Raw genomic sequence first — 21,714 nt, forward strand, 5'->3', positions numbered from 1 at the left:
GTAACCATAAACAGATTTCTAAAGAATAATGTCTTTATTGTGATTTTAAAATTTATAGTGCAAAATATTTCATAATGTGATATGGGCAATCTTTTTGAGGATTATACCAGAAAATGTAGGCCATGTCATTTCCATACTTTGTCCGCATACTGTATGGATGTGTGTGTGTTTGCGTATAGCAAAAAGGAAATCCATCAATTGTTGTTATCTTAATTCTGACCTTTTTCTAACACAAAAACCAGTCAAGAGTGAAGACACTGAGGGCGGGAGAAATATAGTTTTGTTTAATCCCTTCCATCTAAAGAGAGCAACCAAGTGTTCAGGCCTTATCTTGGGGCACTGAGTACCACCTGCCGTGCTCAGACCAGAACAGATGGGCCTTCTTCCAGCACATTCTCTGCCGTCTCGCAGAGCGGGAGTGAATCAGAAGCGTTGTGACGGAGAAGGAAGTGATAAGGCAAGAGGACAGACAGGGAGAACATAAATACAAAGATAGGCTAAAGAACCAAGAGGGGAAAATCCAAGGGAGAAGTAAGACTCAGGTGAAGAACAGTTCAAAGATTTGAAACAGGAGCCAAGATACTGTAGAGCGGGGAGGAAGGTATTAGGTGATTCATCTCTCTGACATCCTATCCTCTCTCTTCTGAACCGTGCATTTTTTTCACTGCATTAATTGGTTAATTCAAGGTGAAATGTTTGAGATGAAAAAATGTGATCTCAAAGAATCATTCATGTTTTTTTGACGTGTTGATCTATTTTGTACTGAAAGGTTCTTGCCAGTCACATTGACAAGTCTGCTTGGCTAGAAGTTCAGGTGCGTCAGTTACTACAAATGGCTAACCAGCAACAGAGTAAATTTGATCTGAAGCCTTTGGTGGAAGCAATTGATACAGTGAAACAGAAAATCACCCTGCTGGAAACCAATGACCAAAGACTAGGTATGTCTAATGTCTTCTGCTTCTCTTCTCGTGCTTCATGACTTCTGCATGTGTTCACAGAAACAAGAAAACGGGCCAGTGGAGAGGCACAGCCATCCAGGGTCCACAGTGCTGAGTCTGGTATTTGTGAAGCAGAACAATATGAGGTTCTGGGCACTCAGACAAAAATGATGAAGGGCCCTGAGTGGGAACTGGAACAAGGACAGGGTGGAAACAGGCCAGGAAATTCCGAGAATAGGGAATGATGGTTTGTTAAGGAGAGCAGACAATGAGAAGGCTAGGGGAAAGATGTGGCAGGGAACATTGTTTCAAGTATAGAAAAGCAGAGACACGTTTGGCTATTTGAAAGCATCCCAGTTAGAATGTAGTGGGGCTTACCATGCCAAAGCCTGCTAGACGCGTGCTGAGTGGGTCTTCTCTACACTTCAGGGAGCTTCAGTTCAAGAGGACGCATTGGGGTTTTCTTGGGGCCAGTCTTTCCAAGACATGAGAATCATGGAGTCGGTATTATTAACATGGATGTCACATTGGTGGACATTGAATTCAGTTCGTTTTGGGAATGTCAGAATTCTATTGATTCTCTTTGGATAACCAAATTTCATTTTGGGCATATTTGAAAGACAGCTTTAAGGCCTTCAGAATCTTTTTTTCTTTGCAGTTGTTTTGGAAGGGGAGACTAACAAACATGATGCCCACATTAATATTCATAAAGCACAGCTGAATAAAAACGAAGAGCGATTTAAACTGCTAGAAAGCGCCTGCTATAACGGAAAGCTCATCTGGAAGGTGACAGACTACAAGCTGAAGAAGAAGGAGGCGCTGGACGGACACACAGTATCCATCTTCAGCCAGCCCTTCTACACCAGCCGGTGTGGCTACCGCCTCTGCGCTAGAGCCTACCTGAACGGGGACGGGTCTGGGAAGGGGACGCACCTGTCTTTGTACTTTGTGGTGATGCGAGGGGAGTTTGACTCACTGTTGCAGTGGCCGTTCAGGCAGAGGGTGACCCTTATGCTTCTGGACCAGAGTGGCAAAAAGAACCACATTATGGAGACCTTCAAGGCGGACCCCAACAGCAGCAGCTTTAAGAGACCCGACGGGGAGATGAACATCGCCTCCGGCTGTCCTCGCTTTGTGGCTCATTCCACTCTGGAGAATGCCAAGAACACCTACATTAAGGATGATACCCTCTTCTTGAAAGTGGCTGTGGACTTAACTGACCTGGAGGATCTCTAATCATTGCTTCTGGAGGGATAAAAGGACTCCTTGAATCCAGAACCTGTGGTTAATGTAGGGACTGAACCTGGGCTCAGTACATATTTGTACTTGGCTTTTTGTCCTTAACGTATGAAGTCATTTTAAGGTTTCTCAAGTGCTGTCTTCTTTTTACATTTTATTGTCCCAGTTTGCAACTTATAATACTCAGACTATCTTCTCATTATTTATATTTTTATATCTCTTGAAAGACGTTAACTTCCTTAAACGTAAGGACTGAAGCATACCTCTTTAACTGGTGCTTAGTGTGGGGTCTCAGGGTCTCAGTCTTCTATAATATTAAATGTCTTTGAGGACACAGATGTATTAGTAGAACTTCCAATCGAAAGTGTTTTGGTATTTTTATATTTGGCCTGTGGATTCTAGAACTGACCTTAAGCCTACAAAAGCTATCTTTTAGGGTAGGCTATTTCAGTTGAGTAGTTAGGTAGGGTGGTTGTTGTTATTTAGTCACTATGTCATGTCCGACTTTTTGCGACCCTGTGGACTACAGCCCACTGGGGTCCTCTGTTTGTGGAATTCTCCAGGCAAGAATACTGGAGTGGGTTGCTATTTCCTCCTCCAAGGGATCTTCCCAACACAGGGATTGAACCTGTGTCTCCTGCTTGGCAAGCAGATTTTTTTACCTGTGCCTCCAGGGAAGCCCAAGTAGATGGGTAGTGTACTTCAAAGTCAGTATACCCAGTTTGGATCAGACTTTTTTGGGTTAAATACTGTATTGTGGAAGCTACTACACTTTTAATACTTTCATGAAATTTACCAGTAGTCAGCAAGCACAGTTTTGCAAGGCTGCATAAGAACTTGTGAATAAAGTATTTTCATTCTTCCTGCTGAAGTAAAGCAGAAAACACTGCATAGTATATATATATATATATATGGAGATACAGCCATCCAGCTAAAGTTATTAGGTCAAACCACATGAAAAAACTATTTACAAACAAAATGATCAAATGTTAGCAATTTCATAAGATTCAACTTAATATATACATACATGTTTAAACATAGTTTACAGATATTTGGTAATTATAGCAAATTAATATTAGGATGGGCAGAATTTAGTATATGATGGAGAAAGTGTCATATATGGATAAGAGGAATTAAAACCTAGGGAGAACACCATTAAAATTTCCTCTGGAAATCAGAACTCCCATCTGAAATTGATGGCTAAGAAGGGTGTCTTTTTCTTTTTGAGTAGAATTTTGAGTTCATAAATTGGTTTGAAAATTGGCATTTATGTAAACTTACGATGTTTCTTGTCAAAGTCCTGAGTACTTTGTGAAGAACAGAAAGAACGTGTTCTTCTATGTCTATCCGTATGGGTCTGAGAGTGTAAATACAAGTCTATACAAAACCCTCCTGACTCTTGACATGGTGGCAGTAGTTTAGTCGTGTCCGACTCTTGCAACTCCATGGACCGGAGTCTGCCAGGCTCCTCTGTCCGTGGGATTTCCCAGGCAAGAATACTGGAGTGGCTTGCCATTTCCTTCTTCAGGGGATCTTCCTGACCCAGGGATCAAATCAGCGTCTCCTGCATTGGTAGGCGGATTCTTTAGTGACCGAGCCACCAGGGAAGCCCTGACTCTTGATAAGCCTGAAGTGAAATCACTCAGTCATGTCTGACCTTTGCAACCACATGGACCGTAGCCTGCCAGGCTCCCATCCATGGGACTTTCTAGGCAAGCATACTGGAGTGGGTTGCCATTCCTTTTTTCAGGGGCTGTTCCCGAACCAGGGATCGAACCTGGGTCTCCCGCACTGCAGGCAGACTCTTTACCGCCTGAGCAACCAGGGAAGCCTAGACTCTTGATAAGCCTGAGCTTAACCCAAAACTACCCAGTTTTCCTGGGCCCTCACTCTTGTTATGCCATTGAGCACTACCCACACTAGGCTGGCTCCCTTGAGCGTGTACAGGCAAGCACACACGTTACAAACCTTGATCAGTTGACCTCACAGAAGCAGCATGATTGATACCAGTGACTTCTGGAATAGTTGGAACTTTCTTCCTCTCTCCCTGTGAAATTTTCAAGATATCAAAGGCTCATACTACACAAATCTTCCCAAAGGGTTAAATTCAAAGCCCTGAGTTCACAGAAGAAATCTGGTAGAGAACCACCCTGCAGGTGCTGGTGAACTCGGGTGCAGCTGGCGGTCAGCCCATCCTCTCAGGCAAAGTCAGCAAGTCTTTCTCTAGACCACACAGCTGGATGCTGGTGGTTCTGTGTGCTGGTCCGCAGTGTTTCTCATCTGGTCCAAAGTCATCCTTGTGTTCTGAGGAGCAGGAGAGCACACTGTTGTGACTAGTTTTAAGCCTTTGATGTGAAAAACATTTCAAAGTGAATTTATCAAAACACTGATTTTGTGTTTTAACCAACTTCTCTACATGAAAAGTATGACTTATGGCATGGTTTGCTTATAAGCTCAGAGTCCCTTCATCATTCAAACAGTGAACACAGAACAAGGTATTCTATAATAAAAAGCACTTCTCTCTCACAAAATAAGAGTTGTGAATTTTGTTGTGAGGAAATCGATCCACGGAAATTATTTTTCCATTTTTATGATCCAAACAGTTATTTTTATTCTGTATCTGTAAGGTTTAAATTTATTCCACTTTGGCCTGATTCAGTTTCTGATGAAAAGAAAACGACACAGCAGGCATAAACGGGGAGTTTACAACCTTGAGAAAGGTGCGTGCAGGATTCAAGGAGGGTATGGAGGTGGAGTACACACTCACACACCTCAACAGATCTGAATTCTGACGCTTGGTCTCCAAATATGATGATTTCAGAGAAACAAGAAATAGTCACAGGGTCCATTCCCAGCACCTATCTTGAACACACACAAGTGGAACAGAGTGCCACGAACCCTTTGTGGAGGCCCTTGGACAATCAGTCCACGCTGCAACAACCTCTTTTCTCTTGAAAGTGGTTGCAGACATGGGCCTTCACCTTACATAAGAATTCTGAGAAAGCTTTGATGGATGCACAAAAGAGGACTTGGGTGGTGAAATTCCCTGGAAACATCACATTTTAGGGAGGAGGAAGAGCAGCCTGCCAAGCACTTGGAGAAGAGGTCAGAGATCAGAGGTTAGATACCAAGGGAGATGGGAAGAGAAGTGAATGTCAGCAGGGCCAAATCCCCGCTGAGAACAGCAGTCGCTTCCAGGGCACTCCACAGCATCCTTGAACTCCTCATCTCCCTGAAGACTCCTCTGTCCAAGTACCTGCTGAATATCTAAGCACAGAGGTCGCGTGAGTACCTTCACGTACACTTCACCAAAACTGAATGGGAGGTCTCCACACTCTCCACCACCACCAACCCATGACTCCCGTGTGTGTTCTCCCTCGGGGAGTGACGTAAGCATCCATGCCAGAGCTTGGACACTGTGGATTCCCCCCCACTTTCCCCATCCAGTCGCCCAGCCAGTGTGCCAACTGAACCTCCAAACAATGTCTTAAAACTATTTCTACTATTCCATATCCCTCCTGTCTACTACTGCCCTGTTTGCTGGCCTACAGTTTTTGCTTCACAACTGTTCTCGCTATATTTTCTTTTGCCTCTTTCGGATCCAGCCTCACATTGACACCCAATAATCTCTAAAATGAAAATTCAAGGGTGACTCCCCACCTCACCCACCCACTGTGGCTCCATCACCCACAGGACTCCAGCCTCCCTGGCCTGGCAGGCAAGGCCCTGCATACCTGCTTCAGCCTCTCCAGCCTCACCTCCTGACCGTTCTGCCTTGCATTTAGCAACAGCATACTAAGCCATTTTGATGTTTGTCTGTGCCTGTGCTCATTTCTATCTAGAATATTCTTCTCCATCCTCACCTCCTCCATTGCCTGGTGGATTCTTGCTCTTTAAGATTCTGCTTTGGCCTCACCTCTCCAAGATGCCTTCTCAAACCAGCCCTTACTCCCTTGCACTCAACCCCTACCCTCCACTAGGCCAGGAGCCCTTGCTCTGAGCTGTATACCTCCTTGTCTATAACTCACTTCCTGTACTTTTCTTTTTTCCCAGAAAACAAATGTTAACTGACTATATTTTTGTCAGATTTTACTTTAGCTGCAAATAAAACAGATGTCATCCTTGTCCTCATAAAACATAATCTGGAGATCATCACAGCAGTGAACCAAAATGCCCACTGTGTGCATGTTCCCAGTTGTCCGGATAGACTTTGCCTCCTAACTTCCCCCGCCTCCACTCACTGCCAGAAACATGTATCTCTCAGACCATTCTGCATATTTATGATGCTAAATAAGAGAATAGGCAGAAAACACTTGAAGGGAGAGCCCAAGGTGAAATTTATAAAGAAAAGCCAAAGCAGCCCACTTAAGTGGGACTGGGGAGAATTAAAGAACAGTTCAATGGGAACTGATGCTTTTATTCTTCCAAGAGACCCATGTTAAAGACTAGAATACATGTTTATCAAAATGGATTAAAGACCAAAATGTAAGGCTGGATACTAAAAAACTCTCAGAGGAAAATATAGGCAGAACACTCTTTGACATAAATCATAGCAAGACCTTTTCCAATCCACCTTCTACAATAATGAAAATAAAAACAAAAAAACAAATCAGACTTAATTAAACTTAAAAGCTTTCGCACAGCAAAGGAAACCATAAAACGAAAAGACAACCCTCAGAATGGGAGAAAATATTTGCAAAGGAAGCAACTGACAAGTGATTAATCTCCAAAACATACAAGCAGCTCATGCAGCTCGATATCAAAACAAACAACCCAATCAAAAATGGGTACAAGACCTAAATAGACATTTCACCAAAGAAGACATACAGATGGCCAACAAACACATGAAAAGATGTTCAACATCACTAATTATTAGAGAAATGCAAATCAAAACTACAATGATATATCACCTCATACCAGTCAAAATGGCCATCATCAAAAAATCTACAAACAATAAATGCTGGAGAGGATGTGGAGAAAAGGGAATGCTCTTGCACTGTTGGCAGGAATATAAATTGGTTACAACCACTATGGAGAACAGAATGGAGATTCCTGAAAAAAAACAAAAATAGAACTACCATATGACTTAGCAATCCCACTTCTAGGCGTGTATCTGGAGAAAACCATAATTCAAAAGCATGCATGCACCCCAGAGTTCATCACAGCACGATTTACAATAGCAAGGGCATGGAAGCAACCTAAATGCCCATCAGCAGAGGAATGGATAAAGAAGATGTGGTGTATATACAGTGGAATAGTAGCCATAAAGAGGAAGGAAATAGTGCCATTTGCAGACATGTGGATGGACCTAGAGATTGTTATACAGAGTAGAGTAAGTCAGAAAGAGAAAAGTGTTGTGTAATATCGCGTCTATGTGGAATCCAGAAAAATGGTACTGATGAACTTGTTTGCAAAGCAGAAATAGAGTCACAGATGTAGAGAACAAACGTATGGTTACAAAGGGGGACAGGCAGGATGGGACAAATTGGGAAATTGGGACTGACGCATATACACTACCATGTATAAAACAACTGATGAGAACCTGGGCTTCCCTGGTGGGTCAGAGGGTAAAGAATCCGCCTGCAAGACGCCTGGGTTCAATCCCTGGGTTGGGAAAATCCCCTGGAGGAGGGCATGGCATCCCACTCCAGTATTCTTGCCTGGAGAATCCCCATGGACAGAGGAACCTGGCGGGCTACAGTCCACAGGGACACAAAGAGTCAGACACGACTGAGCAACTAAGCACAGCACGATGAGACCCTACTGTAGAGCACGGAGACCCCTACTCAGTGCCCTGTGGTGACCTGAGTAGGAAGGAAATCTGAAAAGAGTGAATATGTGTACACACATAACGGAGTCACTTTACTATAAAGCAGAAACTAACAGCACGTTGTAAGCGACTATACTCCAATAAAATTTAACTTTAAAAAAAAGACTAAAATACATGTTAAGACTCTGATGCTGGGAGGGATTGGGGGCAGGAGGAGAAGGGGATGACAGAGGATGAGAAGGCTGGATGGCATCACTGACTCGATGGACATGAGTTTGAGTGAACTCCGGGAGTTGGTGATGGACAGGGAGGCCTGGCATGCTGCAATTCATGGGGTCGCAGAGAGTCGGACATGACTGAGTGACTGAACTGAACTGAACTGAAAATACATGTTTAAGTTATTTTGGCTGTTTGAGTCACACTTGCTTGAATACAACTCCTTAGACCTTAGACTCTGGCTCCAGGATAAGTATAGAACAATACAAGTTGTGATAAATGCCTTCAAGAAAATGACAGACTACAGTGAAGGAGTAATGGCTTTGGATGGGGAGGATATGTACACACTCTGGGTTGTCAGGGAAGGTAACATGATAGTCAGTGCTCGGGTGACATGTTTCCTGGCTGTTTAGCACTTTGGAACACCCTTATAAAATCTGAGCAATTTCCTGTGAGGAAGCTTGCCTCCTTGACCTCCTTTGCAGCACAGGGAAGTGGCCCAGGTCCCAACCATCAGGCAGTGAGGCAAAACTTCAACTTGAAAGATGAAGTTGGAAAGACTCAACTTCTTTTTTTTAAGGTTTGCCAGATTCTGACTTCCCAGTGGTGAGTGGACTGGAGGCAGAGTTTCTGGAAGCCCGTCCTTACTTCTGTAGGTTGTGTTTCTAGAAGCTGTGGTGTTGCTGTCAAATGACGGTGGCCACTGTGATGGATTTTTGCTGTTGCCTCTTGTGTGTCTTGGTGTCATACCTGGCTGTGCTATATTCACAGCCGGCCTCTGTGGTCTTCCTGGAGCTTCTGTGGGCAACATAATGTTAAGGAAGGCCCTGTCACGTTCAGAATGGATCCTGTGGTTTGTAACTAACCAAGTTTGTAACTTGATTCAGTTTGTAACTGAATCAAGCTGAGACCTGAAAGATGAGTGAGCCCTGAGGGGAGCAGATGGGATGAGAATTCGGGGCAGAGGGCACCAAGGAATAAATAAAGAATTGTTTTAAGGAGCTGAGATGAGGCCAGTGTGGTGGGAGCCCATTAGAAGAGGGAAGGGTGACACCTGACGAGGTTAGAAGAGGAGGCAGTGCCCAGAATCTAGTGCTGAAGTCATGGTGAGGAGGTTGTGGTTTATGTGAAGTGCAGTGAAAGTTGACCTGATTTGGGCTGGGGAAGGCATGATCTGATTGACGTGTTCTAAAAAAATGCTCTGTGTAGAGCACAGATAAGAAGGGGACACAGAGGTCACAGGGAAAGTATTAAGGTTACACCATACCGCAGTTCTTTTCACAAGTCTGTGCCCTTCCTAGATCACAAACTCCTTGAAGGCAAACACCATGTCTATTTCAAGTGCATGAAAAGTGCTCAGTGTATTACACAGAATTGTGCATAAACACTAATGCACAGAATCTTTGTAACAAATCTGTTAGGCAGGTATAATGCCCATTTCATAGTTGAAAAAAACTGATGATTAGAGAGAGCTATGTGCTATGTACTAAGTACTGTCCTAAGAATTTTACACACCCAATATGTATTAACATGCAAATCCTCTCAGCAATCTTATGGGGTATATGCAATTTTATCCTTGCTTACAGATGAGGCAATGGGCACAGAGAAGTTATGTAATAAACTCTAGTTTACACAGCTAACAAATGGTAAAGCCAGGATCTGAATCCAGGCAGTCTGACTTCAGAGGCTCCACTCTTACTATGCAAGGCTGCCTCATATGGGTACTGATTAACTCTACATGCTGCTAAAAATATATAAAATTAAATGAGTTAAAATATAATAAGAATAACCACTGAATGTTTAACTTCCAAACCATTAAAGAAAAAAAAAACTGGAAAAGGAAACATCAAACCAAACACAGAAGAGATGAACACAACAGGAAGTATGATACACAGAAAAAACAAGTTAGAATTAAACCCAAACACATAAATAACAACGAGTGAAGTTTTACTATTAAAAGAGGAAATATCTCAAACATGGGGGACACAGGTATATGCTTTTAAATATTCATCTAAAACAAAGCAGAACAACTAGGTATATATTCAGAGATGCTCTTGCACAAGCCCAGAAGCCACATATAAGAGTTTCCTCCAGGATTGTCTATAATAGCAAAGAACAAGGGGGAGGAAAAGCTCCCAGCAAACAAGGGATGCCATGGGCGTGGAGCATCACATGGCTGGTGGAAAGGTAAACTGCTGCTAGTGCTGGAGAACGATACGGCAATTTCAAAGAAAGTTGAATTGTACAATTTCATTTCTAAACATGTATCAAAAAATTCTTGCCATGGGCCCAGTAAGATGTGTACAAGTATGGTCATTAATTCATACCATAATGGCATAAATCAGGAATCATTAAATTACTAGCAACAGGAGAATGGATAAATTGCTTTATAGTCCTATGATGCTAAGCACTTAAGATAAAAAAAACTAGAAACACATGAATCAACATGAATAACTTTCACAAATACAACAAAATTTACACAATGGTATCATTTATGTTAGGTTTAAAAAACATATGAAATAATCAGATCAGATTAGATCAGATCAGTCACTCAGTCGTGTCCGACTCTTTGTGACCCCATGAATCGCAGCATGCCAGGCCTCTCTGTCCATCACCAACTCCCAGAGTTCACTCAAACTCACGTCCATCAAGTCAGTGATGCCATCCAGCCATCTCATCCTCTGTCGTCCCCTTCTCCTCTTGCCCCCAATCCCTCCCAGCATCAGAGTCTTTTCCAATGAGTCAACTCTTCGCATGAGGTGGCCAAAGTACTGGAGTTTCAGTTTTAGCATCATTCCTTCCAAAGAAATCCCAGGGCTGATCTCCTTCAGAATGGACTGGTTGGATCTCCTTGCAGTCCAAGGGACTCTCAAGAGTCTTCTCCAACACCACAGTTCAAAAGCATCAATTCTTCGGCACTCAGCCTTCTTCACAGTCCAACTCTCACATCCATACATGACCACAGGAAAAACCATAGCCTTGACTAGACGAACCTTTGTTGGCAAAGTAATGTCTCTGCTTTTCAATATGCTATCTAGGTTGGTCATAACTTTCCTTCCAAGGAGAAAGCGTCTTTTAACTTCATGGCTGCAGTCACCATCTGTAGTGATTTTGGAGCCCAGAAAAATAAAGTCTGACACTGTTCCCACTGTTTCCCCATCTATTTCCCATGAAGTGGTGGGACCAGATGCCATGATCTTCATTTTCTGAATGTTGAGCTTTAAGCCAACTTTTTCACTCTCCACTTTCACTTTCATCAAGAGGCTTTTGAGTTCCTCTTCACTTTCTGCCATAAGGGTGGTGTCATCTGCATATCTGAGGTTATTGATATTTCTCCTGGCAATCTTGATTCCAGCTTGTTTCTTCCAGTCCAGTGTTTCTCATGATGTACTCTGCATATAAGTTAAATAAACAGGGTGACAATATACAGCCTTGACGAACTCCTTTTCCTATTTGGAACCAGTCTGTTGTTCCATGTCCAGTTCTAACTGTTGCTTCCTGACCTGCATACAGATTTCTCAAGAGGCAGATCAGGTGGTCTGGTATTCCCCTCTCTTTCAGAATTTCCCACAGTTTATTGTGATCCACACAGTCAAAGGCTTTGGCATAGTCAATAAAGCAGAAATAGATGCTTTTCTGGAACTCTCTTGCTTTTCCCATACAATACTATATGTTATATTCATATATATATATATATATATAAAATATATATGAAATATATGAAAGCTTATATTCATATATATATATATGAAATAATACTATATGATATATATATATATATGAATATAAGCTTTCATGGGAATGACAGAACATCCTTTGGAGAGGAAGAAAGGGAGAATGAAATTGCAGAAAGGTTCCCAGGAGGCTCTAATTGAATAGGTAAGATAAAATCTGAAGCAAATATGGAAAAGTGCTAAAATGCAGTAGTTAGGTGGCTGGTATATAAGTGTTCGTTATATTATTCCCTGTAACTTTATACATGTTTGTAACATTTCATATTAAACATTATAAAGACTGAGCTTTCTACAAAGAACAAAATAAACCAAAGAAATAAGATGGAAGAACTTAAAGAAAGCACATTAATGAAAGAGGAAAATATTCTACGATAGAGGTTATCAATAAAATAAAGTTGATTCAATAAACCTGATAAAGAAAAAAGACATCAATATGTAAGAATGAATTAAGAACAATATGAGATCAAAAATTTTAATATCATATACAATTTAATACTGTTTGAAAATGTAGATGAAATGGGTACTTTCCTGAGGGGGGAAAAAAAACAAACTTATCCCTTAAAAAGTCACCACATCTTGATGACTTTAAACATCAGTTCTTCAAAACCTAAGACTAACAGACTAAGACTAACCAGAACAACAAGGGAAGCCTTGAATTCCCGGAGAAATAACCCCACCTTTCTCAATGGTACGTCTCCATATTATACAAGTACCGTATCTGGGCAAATCTACCGAAAACTTTGCCATCTGGTGACAGTCCATTACAGATTTGAAACGGAATCCCAAGCAAGTTCCGGGGAAACGTTGCCGTCTGGTGACAACCTGTGACAGAACCCGCCCCCGGTTTGAGGTTCCTGACGAGTGGGCAAACAGTCTCCAGTCAGCCCGCGAGCAGCCCCCGCGAGGGCCCAGAGGCCGGAAGAGGCCCTTTGGCTCCGCCCTGCTCCGCGTGGTGGGCGGGGCGCTTCCGGCCGGCTGACGCGTGCGCGCCCCAGACGCCGCTGGCCGCGCCTGCACGGCGTGGCGCCGCCGTCCTGCCTCCTCAGCTTCGTTGCGTCGCGGCTGCCCTTCCCGCCCAGAAAGGTCGTTTCCCGCCCCCTGCAGTTTCCAGTACGTGACTGTCCCAGTTGGAGCTGCGGCGGGAAAGAGGCCGCAGGTTCCCCCTCCATCACCTCCTTGTGAAGTCCCTCCCTGGCGTCTGGGCCCCTCCAGGTCTGTCTGCCGCCACTCCCAGCGCTCGAGGTTTCCCCAGAAGCTGTGTCCTTTTCCGTGAGCTCTTCGGTGATCTGAAACGGTCGCCAGCCTCTCACTTGTATTCTGGAGGGTGTGTTCCTTGTGCACACTCGTCTCAGCCCTTCCTCGTCCTGCTTATACACCGTGGGAAGGCTCCCACCATCACTTCTACCCCTACTTGCCCCGAGGAATGCGATCTTACTTTCTGCTTCAGAATCTTCCCGTTTTCTAACTAAATCGGTTACCAAGGGACCAGCCCTCTCAGCGCAGAGCCCCTCCTCCCCTCTAAAAAACCCCTTCCTTTTTAAATAATCGCAACAATTAACGAAAAGAATATCTTAAGAGCCACTGATCTGTGTGTTTAACAGGCGTTCTTTTTTTAATCATCGCAAATAGGATGCGATGGAAACTGAGGAAGAGGAAACTGAGAAAAGAGGAAACTGAGGAAGAGGAAAGTTAATTTGCTCTAGGTAACAGTTTGCCTGGGGTTGAAATCTGAATCCATTGTGTAGCTGGCTCCAAAGCTGTTGGACTCACCCCTTGCTCTTTCACAAATCCTAATCATTCTCCCTTTAGTTGCTTCTGAGAATTTTTTCTGAATTCTAAAAGGTCCCTGTTTATGGAAATGTGACCTTTAAGAACTTTTTCAGAGCTTCTCCTCAGGCAGACCCTTGAGTGTTCCATTTTATCAGGCATCTAGACTCTGAGCTTAGTAATATTTTGCATCCCCACCATGTGCTTGGAGAATTTTGAGCATTACTTTTACTAGCATGTGAGATGAGTGCAATTGTGCCATACTTTGAGCATTCTTTGGCATTGCCTTTCTTTGGGATTGGAATGAAAACTGACCTTTTCCAGTCCTGTGGCCACTGCTGAGTTTTCCAAATTTGCTGGCATATTGAGTGCAGCACTTTCACAGCATCATCTTTCAGGATTTGAAATAGCTCAACTGAAATTCCATCACCTCCACTAGCTTTGTTTGTAGTGATGCTTTCTAAGGCCCACTTGACTTCACATTCCAGGATGTCTGTCTCTAGGTGAGTGATCACACCATCGTGATTAACTGGGTAGTGAAGATCTTTTTTGTACAGTTCTTCTGTGTATTCTTGCCACCTCTTCTTAATATCTTCTTCTTCTGTTAGGGCCATACCATTTCTGTCCTTTATTGTGCCCATCTTTGCATGAAATATTCCCTTGGTATCTCTAATTTTCTTGAAGAGATCTCTAGTCTTTCCCATTCTGTTGTTTTCCTCTATTTCTTTGCATTGATTGCTGAGAAAGGCTTTCCTATCTCTCCTTGCTGTTCTTTGGAACTCTGCATTCAAATGGGTATATCTTGCCTTTTCTACTTTGCTTTTCACTTCTCTTCTTTTCACAGCTATTTGTAAGGCCTCCTCAGACAGCTAATTTGCCTTTTTGCATTTCTTTTTCTTGGGGATGGTCTTGATCCCTGTCTCCTCTTCATAACAATGTCATGAACCCCTGTCCATAGTTCATCAGACACTCTGTCTATCAGATCTAGTCCCTTAAATCTATTTGTCACTTCCACTGTATAATCAGAAGGGATTTGATTTAGGTCATACCTGAATGGTTTAGTGGCTTCCCCCACTTCCTTCAATTTAAGTCTGAATTTGGCGATAAGGAGTTCATGATCTGAGCCACAGTCAGCTCCCAGTCTTGTTTTTGCTGACTGTATAGAGCTTCTCCATCTTTGGCTGCAAAGAATACAATCTGATTTTCGTGTTGGCCATCTGGTGATGTCCATGTGTAGAGTCTTCTCTTGTGTTGTTGGAAGAGGGTGTTTGCTATGACCAGTGCATTTTCTTGGCAAAACTGTATTAGCCTTTGCCCTGCTTCATTCTGTACTCCCAAGGCCAAATTTGCCTGTTACTCCAGGTGTTTCCTGACTTCCTACTTTTGCATTCCAGTCCCGTATAATGAAAAGGACATCTTTTTTGGGTGTTGATTCTAAAAGGTCTTGTAGGTTTTCATAGAACCATTCAACTTCAGCTTCTTCAGCGTTACTGGTTGGGGCAAAGGCTTGGATCACCATGATATTGAATGGTTTGCCGTGGAAATGAACAGAAATCATTCTGTCATTTTTGAGATTGCATCCAAGCCATGGCACCCCACTCCAGTACTCTTGCCTGGAAAATCCCATAGATGGAGGAGCCTGGTAGGCTGCAGTCCATGGGGTCGCTAAGTGTTGGATATGACTGAGTGACTTTACTTTTACTTTTCACTTTCATGCCTTGGAGAAGGAAATGGCAACCCACTCCAGTGTTCTTGCCTGGAGAATCCCAGGGACGGGGGAGCCTGGTGGGCTGCCATCTATGGGGTCGCACAGAGTTGGACACGACTGAAGTGACTTAGACATTAGACTGCATTTTGGACTCTTTTGTTGACCATGATGGCTACTCCATTTCTTCTAAGGGATTCCTGCCCACAGTAGTACATAAAATGGTCATCTGAGTTAAATTCACCCATTCTAGTCCATTTTAGTTCACTGATTCCTAGAATGTTGACGTTTACTCTTGCCATCTCCTGTTTGACCACTTCCAATTTGCCTTGATTCATGGACCTAACATTCCAGGTTCCTATGCAATATTGCTCTTTACAGCATTGGACCTTGTTTCTATCACCAGTCACATCCACAACCGGGTGTTGTTTTTGCTTTGGCACCATCCCTTCATTCTTTTTTAAGTTATTTCTCCTTTGATCTGATGCTTTTGAACTGTGGTGTTGGAGAAGACTCTTGAGAGTCCCTTGGACTGCAAGGAGATCCAACCAGTCCATCCTAAAGGAGATCAGTCCTAGGTGTTCATTGGAAGGTCTAATGTTGAAGCTGAAACTCCAGTACTTTGGCCACCTCATGGGAAGAGCTGACTCATTTGTAAAGACACTGATGCTGGGTAAGATTGAGGGCAGGAGGAGAAGGGGACGAGAGAGGATGAGATGGTTGGATGGCATCACTGACTCAATGGACATGAGTTTGGGTGGGCTCCGGGAGTTGGTGTTGGACAGGGAGGCCTGGCGTGCTGCAGCTCATGGGGTCGCAAAGAGTCGGACACGACTGAGCAACTGAACAGACTGACTGACCATGTGCTCTGTTACTGTAGTTCATTTGCTAAGTCCTGTCCCACTCTCTGTGACCCCATGAGCACTTCCCTGTCCTTCACCATCTCCCAGAGTTTGCTCAAACTCATGTACATTGAGTTGGTGATGCCATCCAACCATCTTGGCCTCTGTCGCCCCCTTCTCCTCCTGCCCTCAGTCTTTCCCAGCATCAGGGTCTTCTCCAGTGAGTTGGCTCTTCATATCAGGTAGCCAAAGTATTGGAGCTTCAGCTTCAGCATCAGTTCTTCCAATGAATATTCAGAGTTGATCTCCTTTAGGATGGACTGGTTGTATCTCCTTGCAGTCCAAGGGACTGTCAAGAGTCTTCTCCAACACCACAGTACAAAAGCATCATTTCTTTGGTGCTCAGTCTTCTTTATGCTCCAACTCTCACATCTGTACATAAGTACTGGAAAACCCATAGCTTTGACTATACAGAACTTTGTCAGCAAAATGATGTCTCTGCTTTTAATACACTGTCTATATTTGTCATATCTTTTCTTCCAAGAAGTGAGCGTCTTTTAATTTCATGACTACAGTCACTGTCCGTAGTGATTTTGGAGTCCCAAGAAAAGAAAATCGGTCACTGCTTCCTCTTTTTCCCCTTCTGTTTGCCATGAAGTAATGTTACCAAATGCAATCATTTTTGTTTTATGAATGTTGAGTTTTACTATATGCTTATGCTTCCTTGGGCTTCCCTTGTGGCTCAGATGGTAAAGCGTCTGCCTACAATGTGGGAGACCCAGGTTCGATCCCTGGGTCAGGAAGTTCCCCTGGAGAAGGAAATGGCAACCCACTCCAGTATTCTTGCCTGGAGAATCCCATGGACAGAGGAGCGTGGCAGGCTACAGTCCTTGGGGTTGCAAAGAGTCGGACATGACTGAGAGACTTCGCTTTCACTTTCAGATGCTGTCATAGGCACAGGGACTGTACACCTGGTACAGTGCTATGCTATGCTATGCTAAGTCACTTCAGTCGACTCTCTGCGACCCCATAGACGGCAGCCCACCAGGCTCCCCCATCCCTGGGATTCTCCAGGCAAGAACACTGGAGTGGGTTGCCATTTCCTTCTCCAATGCAGGAAAGTGAAAAGTGAAAGTAAAGTCACTCAGTCGTGTCCGACTCTTAGCGACCCCATGGATTGCAGCCTAACAGGCTCCTCCATCCATGGGATTTTCCAAGCAAGAGTACTGGAGTGGGGTGCCATTGGGGCCTCAATAAATGTGTGATGGATTAACCAACTTAAAAACGCATAGAAAATAAAAACCATCTCACTGTCTAATAAAAACCAGTCACTGTTAGCAACTTAGAGCATGGCAGCATTCAATTTTCCTACAATCTGACATTTCATATGTTATGCAGCCCTAATCACTGTTTGTTTGAAGAATTTGGTCTTTCATACTTGAGCTAAGAGCCAGCAGCAGAGCAAATAGGAAATATGGCCTGCACCCAGCCAAGGCCACAAAGTAGAATGTTTGCAGACAGGTCTATGACATCAAAGAAAACTAGTGGTCAGGTTGAGGTGCCCCCTCAGCTCAGTCCTTTTATTCCTGGGGGACTTGGGATGGGTAACAAGGTAAAGTACCTTTGTGCCCCTCCCATTTCCTCACCCTCTTCTCAATGGACTTTGGCTATGGCCTTTGGAAGCTAGGTCTTCCCATTGGATTCTACTTGGGTATATTTAGGTAGAAAAACATTTTGCATCCTCTGCTCAGATACATATTATCTTTTTTCTTAGTTTATGATTTAATTTTTAATATTTAGAGCAATAATCAGTTTGGACTTATTTTGATATATATGAAAGATAATTTTTTAAAACTTTCCCAAATGTTTACCCAAGTATCCTGTTTACCAAATAATCCAGCCTTTCCTGTTGATTTAAGATGCCGTCTTTATCTTACACTGTTTAGAGGTTTTGAATCATGAGAACAACCAATCTATGTTTTAGAAAGAGTACTCAAGAGTTGGCTTAAAACTCAACATTCAGAAAACTAAGATCATGGCATCCAGTCCAATCACTTCATGGCAAATAGATACGGAAACAATGGAAACAGTGATAGACTTTATTTTGGGGGCCTCCAGAATCACTGTAGATGATGACTGCAGCCATGAAATTAAAATGCTTGCTCCTTGGAAGGAAAGCTATGACCAACCTAGATAGCATATTAAGAAGCAGAGACATTACTTTGCCAACAAAGATCCATCTACATCTAGTCAAAGCTGTGGTTTTTCCAGTAGTCATGTATGGATGTGAGAATTGGACTGTAAAGAAAGCTGAGTGCTGAAGAATTGATGCTTTTGAACTGTGGTGTTGGAGAAGACTCTTGAGAGCCCCTTGGACTGCAAGGAGATCCAACCAGTCCATCCTAAAGGAGATCAGTCCTGAAGGTTTATTGGAAGGACTGATGCTGAAACTAAAACTCCAATACTTTGGCCACCTGATGCGAAGAACTGACTCACTAGAAAAGACCCTGACACTGGGAAAGATTGAAGGCGGGAAGAGAAGGGGATAACAGAGGATGAGATGATTGGATGGCATCACTGACTTGATGGACATAAGTTTGAGTAAGCTCTAGGAGTTGCTGTTGGTGATGGACAGGGAAGCCTGGCATGCTGCAATCCATGGGGTCGCAAAGAGTCAGTCATGACTGAGCGACTGAACTGAACTGCAAGAGAAAGTATGGCAAGAGATAGCTAAAGAATATTTGCTGCTAGAGCCCCATCAGAGGTTAATCTGAGAAACGTAATGCATTGGTCCCTTTTTGGAGCACTTCCTCTGGGGATGGGCACTGCCGCTGGGGTGGAGGAACAGCTGTGGTTCATGCGAAAAAGCTGAGCTCTATAAAGTGTGGTCTGGACTTCCAGGGCCCAAGGCATCTTCAGGGGGTCTGAGAGATCAAACATGCTTCCATAAAAATACTAAGGTTATTTTACTTTTTCACTGTGTTAACATTTGCAGTGATGATACAAAAGTAGTGGTGGGTTTTTATTTACCAGCAGTTTTCTGCTGAGACCTTAGCATGAATCAGTGCAGTGGCACCGAACAGTGCTAATGTGTTCTTCTCTGTCATGCACTAAAAGAAAAAGACGGAAGGAAGAAAGGAAGGAAGAAAAGCCAGCCAGTTTCAAAAAGAATGCTCTTGGTGAGGCAGTAAAAGTCATTCATTTTACTAAACTCAACCCTTGAGTATTCATCTCCAGTATTCTGTGTGACAAAATAGGAACTGCGCACAGCGTACTGTGTACTGAAGTACAATAGTTTTTCAGGGAAAAGCCCCATGTGATTGTTGGGAGTTTTGAGCTGAAATAGCTGCTTTTTTTCACAGAACACTACTGTTACTTGAAGAAAGAGGACTGACAAATATGATTATCCAGATGAGTATTTGGCAGATGTTTTCTCTAAAATAAATGAAGTGAGCTTGTCACTTCAAGGATGTAATCTGACTGTAATTGTTGCCAATGACAAAATTTGAGTACTCAGGAAAAACAATGAGGATTTTGGAAAACCTGTATCCGCTACTCATTTTCCTCGTTTTTTTCTTACACTATGAGTTTGACAGTTTCTCCAGACTTAATGACTTTCCTGATGAGATTACTAGTGATATTAACAAATATGAGCTTTTTATATTGTATAATTAACTTTTTGAAGATCTGCCTGATTCAGTAAACTAGTACTTTTCAGATTACCAACGCGTGATGTTACACAGTCATGCACAGGTAAAAGAGCCATTTAAATACTTGTTTATTTGGCTGCTCTGGGTCTTCGTTGCAGCAGGCAGCCTCTCTAGTTGTGGCATGAAGGCTCCAGAGTGCATTGTGCATGGGCTCAATAGTTACAGCACACGGGTTTAATTGCTCCTTGGCACATGGGATCTCTGTTCCCTGACCAGAGGTTTAATCTGAGTCCCCTGCATTGCAAGGCAGATTCTTAACCACTGGACCACTGGGGAAGTCCCAAAAGAGCCATTTAAAGTACAAGATAGACTAATGGATTTTAGCATGACAGAGTATGAAAATGGATATGATTTCAGATTCCACATTGCAACTAACTCTTTTTTGGTCTCTGAATCATGGGCAATTTATTTATATCCTTAACTGTGGTAAAATATGCACAACATGAAATTTGTTAACCATTATTAAGTGCGTAGTTGAGTGGCATGAAGTACATTTACATTAGTTACGCAATTATCACCACTCTGTATCTCCAGAACTTTTTTATCATCTCATACTGAAACTGTTCCCATGAAAAAATAATTCTCTAGTCCCCTCTTCCACAGGAGAGGATCTGAAGAAGCTATTAAAATATGGTTCCTTTTTCTATCTAAATGTCTGTGTGAGGATGGATTTTCTTCATATACTTCAATGAAAACAACTTACCACAGCAGAGTGAATGCAGAAGCTGATATAAGAAGTAATCTGTATTAGCTTCCCATTGTGTGTGCACTCTGTTGCAATGTCGCGTCTGACTCTATGCGATCCCATGGGCTGTAGCCTGCCAGGCTCCTCTGTCCATGGGATTTCCCAGGCAAGAATATTGGAGTGTGCTGCCATTTCCCACTCCAGGGGATCTTCCCAACCCAGGGATCAAACTCACATCTTTTGTGTCTCGTGACTGGCAGGTAGGTTCTCTGGTGACCACTGAGCCACCAGAGAAGTCCAACTATACCGTAATTTTAAAAAAAAGAAGCAGCAGCAAGTAACAGTTTCTCCCTCATTCACCTGATTCATTTGGGTCACCTCAGGGTGTGCCCACCATCCCAGACATTAAGGATACGTACAGACATATAAAATAAAAACAATAGCACTCTTCTTCCTTTTTTTTTTTTTTTAAAAAGGTCCAAGTCGGCCGCTCCTGGTTTAGTTCACAGCCCCAGAGCAGGCTTAGTGTCTCCTTTTCGGAGGTGCTACTAATGGGACTGCGATTCATGATGCGGGCGGGGGCCAAGCAGCTGCGGGGAAGGCGGCTCGGTGCCCGGCCTCAGGTCCACCCTACCGCGGGACCGAGCCCTCTCGTAACCTCTCCTCTCTTCTTCCTTTTTAAAACGTGTAATTAAAAACATGTTATTATGCTAAAATGTAATGGATTTCTAGTTGTTATTTTAACGGAATTAGGTTTTTTTTTTCCATTTAGTATCGAATAAAGTAAATATTGATAGACATAATCTACATAAACAACAGCTCTTTGGGCTCTTTAATAGATTTTTAACAGTGTAAAGTGTCCTAGGAGAACTGTTAATATAATCAATCCCAATGGCAAACAGATTATGAACACCAAATAGCTGGAATTTTCCAAATGCCTTTTGTGACCCACAGAAATACAGTTTATGTTGTGGGCCAGTAAACATATACATGTGCGTATACATATATACACAGACGCATAATCAAGGCAAAAGTTGCATGAAGTAATTCTTATTCGTGTGTGTGTGTGTGTGTACACTCAGTTGTGTCTGCACACTATTTTCTACTT

General features: G+C 43.0%; 1 protein-coding gene across 1 annotated transcript in view; it reads left to right on the forward strand.

Moving 5' to 3' along the window:
- TRAF5 (TNF receptor associated factor 5) overlaps window positions 1-4,698 on the forward strand; it is a 45,909-nt gene extending 41,211 nt beyond the window's left edge. Inside the window, exons 10-11 of the mRNA XM_070384733.1 lie at window positions 770-938; window positions 1,597-4,698. Of these exons, the coding sequence (XP_070240834.1) occupies window positions 770-938; window positions 1,597-2,174 (747 nt within the window). The 3' untranslated portion in view covers window positions 2,175-4,698. The remainder of the gene's footprint in view (window positions 1-769; window positions 939-1,596) is intronic.
- The last annotated feature ends 17,016 nt before the right edge of the window (window positions 4,699-21,714 follow it).

The sequence above is a fragment of the Bos mutus genome, chromosome 16 (genome assembly GCF_027580195.1).
Source record: "Bos mutus isolate GX-2022 chromosome 16, NWIPB_WYAK_1.1, whole genome shotgun sequence".
Lineage (NCBI taxonomy): Eukaryota > Metazoa > Chordata > Mammalia > Artiodactyla > Bovidae > Bos > Bos mutus.